The sequence below is a fragment of the Colobus angolensis genome, unplaced genomic scaffold, assembly GCF_000951035.1.
Source record: "Colobus angolensis palliatus isolate OR3802 unplaced genomic scaffold, Cang.pa_1.0 Scaffold2, whole genome shotgun sequence".
NCBI classification, from domain to species: Eukaryota; Metazoa; Chordata; class Mammalia; order Primates; family Cercopithecidae; genus Colobus; species Colobus angolensis.
This window is the reverse complement of record NW_012115154.1, coordinates 8,367,432-8,379,794: the sequence shown is the minus strand read 5'-3', so window position 1 is coordinate 8,379,794 and position 12,363 is coordinate 8,367,432. Positions and strand designations below refer to the sequence as shown.

At 36.9% G+C, this 12,363-nt stretch overlaps 1 protein-coding gene across 1 annotated transcript in view; it reads left to right on the top strand.

Annotated features, from left to right (window-relative positions):
* The window catches only part of KDM7A (lysine (K)-specific demethylase 7A), a 69,758-nt gene that overhangs the window by 6,555 nt on the left and 50,840 nt on the right, over positions 1-12,363 (top strand). The window contains exon 2 of the mRNA XM_011941565.1: positions 7,076-7,161. Within this exon, the coding sequence (XP_011796955.1) occupies positions 7,076-7,161 (86 nt within the window). The remainder of the gene's footprint in view (positions 1-7,075; positions 7,162-12,363) is intronic.

Sequence of the window (12,363 nt, the reverse complement as noted above, 5' to 3'; positions counted from 1 at the left end):
GTCTCGATCTCCTGACCTCATGATCCGCCCGTCTCGGCCTCCCAAAGTGCTGGGATTACAGGCTTGAGCCACCGCGCCCGGCCAATTTTATTTTTTAAAATTATATTTTGTATGGTTAATTTAAATGGACTGTTTTTCAGATTTACTGGTTTACCAGATTTACTGTTTTTATTGATATACCAAATTTACTATTGTGTTGAAATTCAAAATAAATGTAGCTATAAATGTTTTACCAGTTGATTAGAACTGACCCAAACCTGAAGCCTTCACTGACATTTAATAAAACATTATATAGGGTGAGGTGGGATGATGAGTAGACACTAGAGAGAGGAACTGATACATCATTGAAGATTAATAGTCATGTTTAGCCTGAGGTGTTCTTAACCAATTGAAATGTCCCTTTCTCCCCTTTTTTCCCTAACCCTCATGGGAGTCATTCTGATTTATGTATCTTAGATGTTCACAGAGAGTTTGTGATATGCTGGTTTAGGTTTTTCAGGACACATCTAACATTTTTTTCTCTAGTTCTTTTGGTGTCAACACTTCTTAGGAGTGAGGAATGTGGCCATGGTCAAGGGTGAGACAAGACAAACCAGGGGTTTCTATAGAAAAAGTACCAACTTGACATCTTTTAACATGGAGTTTCTGTTTTGGTGGCAGTATGTAGCACCTATTTCTTTTGACACTTAATGAACCTTACATTTAAAATCAGGGAAGTTTGGTTTTGAACTTGTTTTATTGAATGCAGAGATAGCTCTCATGCATCTTTTCACTTATCTGCAGTGATCTTTTTGTTGCCCCACTTTAGCCACACACTGTTTCCACACTTGAATCTTATCACTGTTATAGATGATGCTACCTCAGAAATGCCAGATTCTGAACATTCTACTTGTTGGGCATAATCTCTCTTCCTTATAGGTCAGTTGCTCAAGCATGCTATGGACTTAGTGCTGGGAGCCATTGAGACCCCTCAGATCATCTCACCATTTTCTCACTACCTTCTGTCTTCACATCTTTTTTGACTGCTTACATTTCACGGGTCATCCTTTAATTTCCTTGTAAATATCAGGAACTCCTTTTCTGGTCTTTACCTACAAAAACCCCGACTCTGGATGAATCCAATTTCCTACTCTGGGTCTGCACCACGTGGGTGAACATTGTTGAAAAAAAAATCACATAAATACGTAGAAATGGTTTTGTATTAGACTGTTTTTGCATCATTATACCTGAGGCTGAGTCATTTATAAAAAAGAGGTTTAATTGATTCTTGGTTTTATAGGCTGTACAGGAAGTACGGTACCGGCATCTGCTCCTGGTGAGGCCTCAGGAAGCTTTCAGTCATGACAGAAGGCAAAGGGGGAGTAGGTGCACCCATGGTGAGAACAGGTGCAAGAATGGGAGGGAGGTGCTATACATTTTTAAACCAGATCTCATGAGAACTCACTGACTATCCCTAGGATAGCACAAGACAGTCCTGAGAGAGTCTGCCTCCATGACCCAAACAGTTCCCACCAGGCTCCACCTCCAACATTGTGGATTACATTTCAGCATGTGGGGTGTGTGTGTGTGGTGGGGACAGACATCCAAACTGTATCAGGTTTGGAATTCATTGTCTGTCTGGAATCTCAGGTGGATTTGGACTCTCAACACTAGCTAGCAGTGTTATTGTGTTTCTCAGTCTTTCGTTCTACAGATCAACCCTTTTATACTTCCATCTCTACCTTTTTCCATACTCAGCTGAGTGTCTCACACTAAACTTAGCTGAGAAAAATAGAAGCCCTTAGACTGTAGTATGAAGACTAGTTTATCTTCTTTTTCGTTTGTCCTGTGTGCTTTTGGTGTCAGATCTAAAAAACTATATTCTGATCCAAGCCCTTGAAGACTTACTCTTTTTTTTTTTTTTTTTAATATATTTTTTGAGACGGAGTCTCGCTGTGTTGCCCAGGCTGGAGTGCAGTGGCTCGATCTTGGCTCACTGTGAGCTCCGCCTGCCGGGTTCACGACATTCTCCTGCCTCAGCCTCCCCACTTGCCACCACGCCTGGCTAATGTTTTGTATTTTTAGTAGAGACGAGATTTCACCATGTTAGCCAGGATGGTCTCGATCTCCAGACCTTGTGATCCTCCCGCCTCGGCCTCCCAAAGTGCTGGGATTACAGGCGTGAGCCACTGTGCCCAGCCGAAGACTTACTCTTATGCTTTATTTCAAGAGTTTTATAGTGTTAACTCTTATCTTTATCATCCATCTGAGTTAATTTTTGTATATGGTGTGTGATAGAGGTCCAAACACATTCTTCTGCATGTATGTTGTCCCATACCATTTGTTGAACAGACTCTTCTTTCCCCCTTGAATGATCTTGGGACTCTTGCCAAAAATCGATTGGTCACAAATGTAAGAGTTTATTTCTGGACTCTCAGTTCTATTTGGTGTGTCTATCCTTACGCCAGTACCACACTGTCTAGATTACCATAGCTTTGTTAAGTACGTTTGAAGTCGGGGAGTGTGAATCCTCCGTCCAGTGATTCTTAACCTTTTCTTTGGGTTACAGGAAACTTTTTGAGTTTCTTCTAAGAAACTATGGACCAAGGGAATTGTATGTAAAGATATATAAAATTTTGTATAACATTTATGTATTGAATTGGAAATTTATAGTCTTTCAGTTAAAAAATGAATTTTTAAACAATTAGCATATTCACCTTTTGCTTTCTATGGGAAAAGTGATGTAAATCCATATTGGACAAATAAAGTAAACTTGTGTTCTACTCAAAAGCAAAATGTAATAGCTTGATTTAGTTACGTGGATTCAGTATTCAAGCAGCAATGTCATTATTTGTTAACATCTTTTGGTTTTGACCTTTTGGGATTGCGGCATGCTCTACTCAGACTCTCAAAGACTTTACAGTAGCAAGTGTCCTAGAGTTCTCTCAGGTGAGAGTGGGCTTGTTTTTTGCATATCCGGAGGTCTCTGATATATTGCTCTTGATATTTTGTTATGGTTATTAGATTAATACATTTCAAGATTTTTGCCTAATTTTTACATGGTTGTGGATAGAATTTTAGTTGTGAAAGTATTTAGTATTTAGTATTTTAATTGTGTATTAATGTTGTATTGTGTGTTTTTATTTAGTATTTTAATTGTGGAATAAGAATAGAGGAAGCGTGTCTAAAACATACATCTAGAGTTTAATCAATAATTATAAAATATATACCCATGTAATAATCATCTAGAACCTCAGGACACCACTTGCCATCCTTTCTAGATGACAATCCTCAGAGGAAACCACTGTCCTTTCAAGATCCATCTCTTCCTTGTTTTTTAAGATAGCTTTATTATCCCTAAACAGTATACTTCAGCTTTCCCTAGTTTTGAGTTTTCTGCATTCATAGAATATACCATATGTACTCTTTTATGTCTTTTTAAAATTTAACTCAATGTTGATTAACTTGTAGAATTCATTCATTTATTATGCAAGTTTTTTTTATTTTTATTACCATATAGAGTTCCGTTATGAGAATATACTGTATCCATTTTATTATTTGTAGACTTCACAAATAATGATTCTATAAGCGGCTCTGTATAGATAGGTATCCTGAGGCACATGTGCCTGAGTTACTTTCAGTTGTGTTTACCTAAAAAAGGATTTGCTTGGTCATGGAATAATCATAGAGCATATGATTCTTCAGCTTTAGTGCAAAATTGTTCTCCAGCATGGCTGTATCAAACTCTCAGTTTAAAGTTCCTATTGACCCACATCATCTTCAACACATGGTATCATCAGGCTTTTTAGTTTTAGCGGGTCTGTTGGGTATGTCGTGGTATTTATTGTGCTTTTAATTTATATTTCCCTCAGTTACAAGGTTGTACACCTTTTTATGTGTGATTCAGCCATTTAGAGTTCCTTTTGTGATGTGCCTATCCAAGTATTTTGTTCATTTTTCTGTTTTTTTTTTTTTTGTATTGATTTGTAGGAGTTCAGTATATTCTGGGTATAATTCCTTTGGTGGCCACCTGTATTGTAATGTCTTCTGCTACTCTGGCTTATCATTTCAGTCTTTATAGTTTAATGAATTGGAGTTTATTTTAATATGGCTGAAGTTACCAGTTTTCACCTTTATGGACAGTGCTTTTTGTGTTTTAAGACAATCCTTCCTGTCATAAAGTCATAAAGATATTTTCTATATTACGTTATACAACCTTTGTACTTTGTGTTTTATGTGTGTTTAGGTTTATCATCTACTTTGGAATAAATTTTTATGTTATGAGATAGATGTCTAATTTTATTTTACTTTAAAGAGATATATACATATCTTTTTTATATATAAATATATATCATTTACGGACATATAAAAATCAAGCATATTTTATACAAATATCTTTTATATAAATATCTTATGTGTATGTTTCTTTTTATTTTAACAAAGAGAGAGAGAGAGATATATATATATATATATATATTTTTTTTTTTTTTTTTTTTTTTTTTGACTGAGTCTCACTGTATCGCCCAGGCTAGAGTATAATGGCGTGATCTCGGTTCACTGCAATCTCCACCTCCTGGGTTCAAGCGATTCTCCTGCCTCAGCCTCCCAAGTAGCTGGGATTACAGACATGCGGCAACATGTCTGGCTAATTTTTGTGTTTTTAGTAGAGGTGGGGTTTCGCCATGTTGGCCAGGCTGGTCTCAAACTCCTGACCTCAAGTGATCTGCCCACCTTGGCCTCCCAGAGTGCTGGGATTACAGACATAAGCCACCCCGCCAGGCCAATATATCTTTTTTAAAATAAAAAGATACATGTATATAAGATGTTGATATAAAAGCTATATAAAAAGCATCCAGGACCTTATATTGAAAAGTTTGTTCTTGCTGTATGCTCTTCCGTGCCCTCCTGTTACACATGAGTGCACACATATACATGGATCTGGTTTTGGGCACTGGCATCTGTTTCATATTGCCTGGATTCCTAGAGCTTTAAAATAAGTCTTGATACTTCGTAGAGTTTTAGGGTGGTGGGTTTGTTTTGTTTTTGTTTTTGTTTTCTGTGAATGCTTTGCATATTCTTGGCCCTGTACATTTCCATATTAATTTTAGAACCAGTTTGTCAGGTTCTAACTATCTGGATTGGAATTAAATTGAATCTATAAATCACTTTGAGGAGAATTAATGTCTTTACTTTATTGAACCTCAAACCCATGGTCGTGATGTATATCTCCCTTTATTTAGGTTTTCTTTAAAGTCTCTCAGTAATATTTTATACTTTACCCTAAAGAAGCCTTGCATAGTTTTTGTTAAATTTATTCCAGTGTACTTGACTGGAATAAATTTTTTTTTGAGATGGAGTCTAGCTCTGTCCCCCAGGCTGGAGTGCAGTGGCGCCATCTCCGCTCACTGCAAGCTCTGCCTCCCGGGTTCACGTCATTCTGCCTCAGCCTCCCGAGTAGCTGGGGCTACAGGCGCCCGCCACCACGCCCGGCTAATTTTTTGTACTTTTAGTAGAGATGAGGTTTCACCATGTTAGCCAGGATGGTCCCGATCTCCTGACCTCATGATCTGCCCAGCTCGGCCTCCCAATGTACTTGACGTTTTTATGCAGTTGTACGTGGTATGTTATTTCACTTTTTAGCTTTATATTGTTGGTATATGGAACTAGGTTTTTTTATATACTAATCTTTAGCAATCTTTTTCTTGATTCTTATGATTTCTCTATAGATTCTTTTGCATTTTCTGCTTGCGTAACCATAGCATTTGCAGATGACAGCTTTTTTTTCTAATCCCTATACCTTTTAATTCTTTTCCTTATTTTACTGTACCAGTTCGATCCTCCAGCACAGTGTTCACCGGAAGTAGTAATAGGAGGTGTTCTTGCTATGTTTTTTTTTTGAGATGAAGTCTCACTCTGTCGCCTACTGCAATCTCTGCCGCCCGGGTTCAAGTGATTCTCCTGCCTCAGCCTCCCAAGTAGCTGGGATTACAGGCGCCTGGCATCGTGCCTGGCTGATTTTTGTATTTTTAGTAGAGATGGGGTTTCACCATGTTGGCCAGGCTGATCTTGAACTCCTGATCTCATGATGCACCCACCTCGGCCTCCCAAAGTGCTCGGATTACAGGCGTGAGCCAACACACCGGGCTGCTGTATTGTTATCTCAGAATGACTGCTTCATGTTATTTGCATAGGATGTTTTAGAAGTATCCTTTTCCAAATTATGGAATTATCCTCTAAGCTAGCTAAGAGGTTTTGTTGTTTACTTTTTAATCATACGTAAATGTTGAATTTTATCAAATACTTGTCCTGAATCTTTTTAAATGGTCATATGATTTTTTTTCCTTTAATCTAATAATGTGGTAAGTTTCACTGATTAAGATTTTTAGTGTTAAAAACCACCTTGTGTTCCTGGGATAGACCCAACTTGATATTTGCATCTTTACTCATAAATGAGGGTGACCTATAATTCTTTCCAAGTTTTGGTACCAAGAACTTATGCTGTCAGGAAATGAGTTAGGGAGCAAATCCTTTTTTGCTACTCTCTGGAGTAAATTTGATATAATATTAGATTTATTTGTTTCTTGAATATTTGATAGAACTTGCATTTTTAAAGGTTTTTTGTCTATTCTTTTTGTAACTTCTTGAGGTAGATACATAGCTCATTAATTTCAGCCTCTTTTTTTCTAACAGATGCATTTAGAGCTATATGTTTCTGTTTACAAGTTCTTCATCCCACAAATTGTGTCGTATTGTATTATCGTGGTTCACATTTTAATGTATCTTTTGACTCATTTTATTGACGTAACAGGTGACATTTACATAATGGTTGAGGATTTTATGACTTACTATGTTGTTGCTGATGTCTCTACTGCTGCTAGGAGAGAATTACTTTGAGTATAATATGTTCTCCCTCATGCTCACCTAGCAAGTTTGTAGAGAACAGAATAAAATTTATCTTTATATGTGTTTCTCTGCTCTAGAAAAATGTGTTGGTAAGGCGGTTGTACATTTCTCAGCTAAATTCCATCCACTGTATTATAGTTAAGTGAATATTTTCAACTTACTTACATATTGATTTTGTTTTTCTTTGTCTTAGCTGTGTTGGAGTAGAAGAACATCATGCTGTTGACATTGACCTGTATCACTGTCCCAACTGTGCAGTTTTACATGGTTCCTCCTTGAGTAAGTACTAGATGCTTAAATAAAAATTGACATTTCAGAAAAATCGAGATTTCAGACTTACATGTACATGTTAATACTTTAATGATACTCTGACGAGTTATATTATACCCATCAAGAACTGTAGGGAAAGATTTTGCTCAAGGTATTTAGGTTGTCGTTTTTGTCTCATTAAGTCAAAAGATTAAGGGGGGGAATGTACTGTCAGTCTTAATTGCCAGTGCAGAGTCCCCAAACTCAACTACATAGTTTGATATCTTTCAATTTGAGAAGTGTGGTAAAGTAAAATTTTTCTGTTTCTGGAATCTGATTTCACTTGTTTTGCTCTCTTCACAAGTAGAAGATCTTTAGTAGTATTTTGGGAGAGTATACAGAATAAGACTTTAATGCACTCATATGCCTTATATTTTAAGGAGAAAATGAGAGTGTTGATAAGCTAAAATATTACTTATATTTTCTGAATTTGGTTGCTATATTGAGTATGGCCTGGAGTCCTGCCCAGCCATCCTCTCTGCCTGAAACCCCTTCCTGAGATCTGAGGAAGTAGAGATACAAGGACACACCGGACCATATTTCTGACCACACTCTTGTTCCTAAGAAGGGAGAGCAAAGCCAGGGAAGCCTCAGGCATCTTTTGAAGTGGACCAACATCACACCTAAAATGATGTCTATTTTCAGCTTTTTACAGATGCTTCAGAATCTTTTACAGATGCTTCAGAAGAATACATTGAAATATTGCTATTGTGCAAATATGAGAGAAAAAGGCTTGGATTATGTTATAATTTTTTTTTTTTTTTAAATTTGAGACAAGGTCTTGCTCTGTCACCTATGCTGGAGTGCAGTGGCGCTATCATAGCTCACTGCAGCCTTGACCCCCTGGGCTTAAGTGATCCTCCTGCCTCAACGTCTGGAGTAGCTGGGACCACAGGCATGCTTCACCACGCCCAGTTAATTTTTTGATATTTTGTAAAGACAAGGTCTCACTTTGTTGCCCAGGCTGGTCTCGAACTCTGCCTCAGACTCCCAAAAGTGCTGTGATTACAGGCATGAACCACCACACCTGGCCTTTAATAACTATTTATTTTGACATTTTAGGCTGCAGACTAGCATTTTTATATTCACAAAATTAAAGGGAAAACTATAGGCTTTGTCATTTTAAAACCTTTGCCTGAACATACCTTGATATACACACTTGGGTTGGTTTTAGGTAACTTATATGACCGCTTTATTTTACATGCAGCTTTTTCCCCAGTACTTTTTTCCAATAGAGTAGACATTTATATAGAGTTATATTTTTTCAAAAGAGACTTACTGGCACCTGACTGCTCATTTGCTTTGTTAGAAATATTAGTAATGTTTCTAATGTCTTTGTAAGATACTTAAAAATTTAAGCTACTTGAATACATTAAAGTATTTGCTTTTAAAATGGAGGCTATTCCTTTTGTTAAGTATAGAGCATAAAACTTGAGGTTAGCAAATCGGTGGTACTGTTACATGTGTAATTGACTAGTTTATTGTCATAAATGTTTTTAAATGATCTTTCTCTGGCTGGCACTGAGTATGTGATATATAACTTGAAATAATTGTTGACTGGGAGTAACTCTTGGAGAAGGTAAATAAATAATATGGTGGTGTTATCTGAAGGGAGACTTAACTAAAATTTATAGCAGTTTTAGTTTAGAATTTAATGATATAGTCCCAAAATGAAATTTGAATTTAAATTCTGTGAAATATTAAGTTACTATGAGGCAGAATAATGTGATATACTCCATTTTTAATTTTTCCTATATGATTTAATTTTGTAAAAAATGTGTTATACTCGCTAAATTGATTACACAATCCATAATGGATCATGACTTCACTTTGAATAATTATGCTTCAGAGAGAAGTTTGCCTATGCTTCTCATCCCTGAAGAACGTAAGACCAGGCATTGGCTATCTTCTGGGCAGGTATCCAACTCTGAGTACTTACAGGGAAAACGCCCAAAATCCAGTCATCTGTTTTATCTTGATTTAAGGCTCACCCTCCCTCCTCCTCACCTTCTACCCCCAACTTGGTTAATCCCTTTTGATCCCTTTCCCTCTGCTATTAAGCCTCTCTCTTTTTTTTTTTTTAATTCATTTTTTTATTTTTTGAGACAGAGTCTTACGCTGTCGCCCAGGCTGGAGTGCAGTGGCGTAGTCTTGGCTCACTGCAACCTGTGCCTCACAGGTTCAAGCAATTCTCCTGCCTCAGCCTCCTGAGTAGCTGGGATTACAGGTGTGTGCCACCGTGCCTGGCTAATTTTTGTATTTTTAGTAGAGATGGAGTTTCACCATGTTGGCCAGGCTGGTCTTGCCTCAGGCTCTCAAAGTGCTGAGATTACAGGTGTGAGCCACTGCGCCAGGCCTATTAAGCCTGTCTTACTTGCTACCTGTGTTTCCTGTTGGTTTCAGAGATCCCCAGGAGTACTTATTATTGATACCATTTAGCTAGTATAATAACTACTTAATATGGTGAATTTAGACTTGACCCTCTTAATGGGAATTAAGAACTCTATTTGAGGGCAGGTATCAAAAAACAGCCTACAAATAACTTAAATATATATTCTCTGTCTTCTTTAGGCACATGCAATCCAAACACAAAATTTTCTCCTTTCCCTTTAACCATTACTAAAATATTCCTTCACTGGCCTCCTTCCTTTAAGAAATTCAGTCAGCTGTTATACAGTGGCTGATTTTATGGTTAGCATGTTGACCCAACAGGACAATTGTATCCTTCTGTTAACCTCCTCCAAGTCAGCACATTTAAAAGGAAATGATAGTGATTGGCAGCTTATTATATGGTAGGCACTATAGTGGGTAAGTAAGTACTTGACCTATGTTATCTTCTTCGATATTTGTAACAACTCCATGTGAGAAATGAGAAAAATGATCTAGCTAGCCCTTTTATGTAGCTATTTGGTAGAGTTGGAGTTTGAAGCAGTCTAATTCCAAAGCTGATGCACTTCACTGATTAATCTCTTCTGCAAAAATGAAAATTAACTACTGGGGTTGCTGAGGTAGGAGGATTGCTTGAGCCCAGGAGCTCGAGGCTGCAGTGAACTGTGATTGCGCCACTGTACTCCAGCCTGGGTGAAAGAGGGAGACCCTGTCTTAAAAAAGAAAGAAAATTTAAAAATACAGTATCATACTTTACCTATCAAATGGGCTGCTTTAAAAAAAAAAAAAAAAGTACTGATGCCCATTGTTTACCCAGGGGCATGAAATACACTTCTTATGTAATACTGGTAAGGAAAGTAAGTTACTAGTACCACTTCTTTGGAGGCAGTTTTGTAATATGTAGCAATTATCTTTAAAATATTGATCTTTCTTCTAGCATTTCTTAGAATTTATTCTGAGGAATTAATCAGGGAAACAATATATACAAACATGAATCTCAGCTTTGAAGAAAGATTCAGAATGAACTAAATGCTTAAGAATCAAAAAAATGATTATACTATGGTATATCTACATCTTAAAATTGTAGTCTGTTTTAAATATTTAATAAGGAGAAAATGCTCGTGATATAATAAGAAAGATAAGCAAGATAAACATTGTGATCCCAGTTGAAGATAAAATGGAGTTATGGGCTGGGCTTGGTGGCTCACACCTGTAGTCCCAGCACTTTGGGAGGCCAAGGTGGGTGGATCACGAGGTCAGGAGATTGCGACCATCCTGGCCAACATGGTGAAACCCCATCTCTACTAAAATACAAAAAAAACACCAAAAGCCGAATGTGGTGGCGCATGCCTGTAGTCCCAGCTACTCGGGAGCCTGAGGCAGGGGAATTGCTTGAACCTGGGAGGCAGAGGTTTCTATGAACCGAGATCGTGCCACTGTCCTGCAGCCTGGCAACAGGGTAAGACTCCGTCTCAAAAAAAAAAAAAAAAGAAATGGAGTTATGTATCTATATATAGCTGAAAAAAAATCTGGAATTAAATACACTCAAATTTTAGGAGTGATTTTAAATGAGAAAAAATAACATGCAAAGGATGCCTTAATGGAATTTCCTAGGAAGTTTGCTTTGTGATTCTAAATTTTTCTTGTGAGTTTTTTTGTTTTTTTCTAGTGGAACTTACCCTCTTCCATATTGAAGATTTGGCTGCCATAAGTTACTTGGGAATCTTGTTTTAGACTCTTAGATAGGAATAAGCCTGATTTCCACCTTTCTTAATTATTGTGACTTCTTATCCACATGAGGACTCAATGTTGTTGTATTACTATGATCTTTGTAAGGCAGGAAAGGTTTAAAATAACTTGGAATCATGAAGTTGTTTTCCCCAAAACATTATTGTTATGAAAATGTTCAAACATATAGGAAAAATTGGATGAATTTTACAGCAAGCACCTATAAGCCTTATCATCTAGATTCTACTGTTAACATTTTCATTATATGTTCTACCACATGTCTATCCATGTAACTATTCTGTCTACCTATTTTTTTTTTGGATGCATTTCTAAATAAATTGCAGACGTCAGTACATTTTCCAGAATCATAGAGGTTTTAGGCTTAAGAGTACTTTTCAAACTTAAAAAATAAAAAAACTGATTTAAAACTGAAATTGTACATTGATAGAACGCCCAAGAGCTGTAGGTAGTGCCACTCTGCTGTAAAGAGGAATGAGGGCCAGAGATCAACCCTTGGCTTTTTCTCTATCTCCCCTTTGTGAAGGATTCTTCCACACAGTTTGAAAATTAGCAGTTTAATCCACCCCTTAATTCCTACATTGAGGAATCTGGATCCAGCAGTGTTAAGTGACTTGCCCAAGGTTGCAGAGAAAGCTATTGGCTGAACTAGGAATCAAATCCAAGTCTTCTGATTTCGATTGCTGTGACTACTCAAGGTCATAGCCTTCCAGAGCTGTAGAATTACAGGGTCTTAGCATTGGAATGAATGAAGTTATTTATTTTGTCATCCTTTAATTTTGTAAATTTAATAATTTAATTTTATTTTGTCTTTCTTTAATTATGACTCAGTTACCTGCTCTTCTTTATGTCAGTGTAACTGTGCTTATTTGGGGAGTAAGTCTTCACATGAAAGAGGGAGGAATGATGCTATTAGAATAGATTTCTGATGTGAGATAAAGGCCCTGTCCTGAGAAGATAATTTGGATTATCTGGATAATCATATTAGGACCTAATGTTCTGATGAAAATCATAATTGTATATAATTTGGAAATTGTA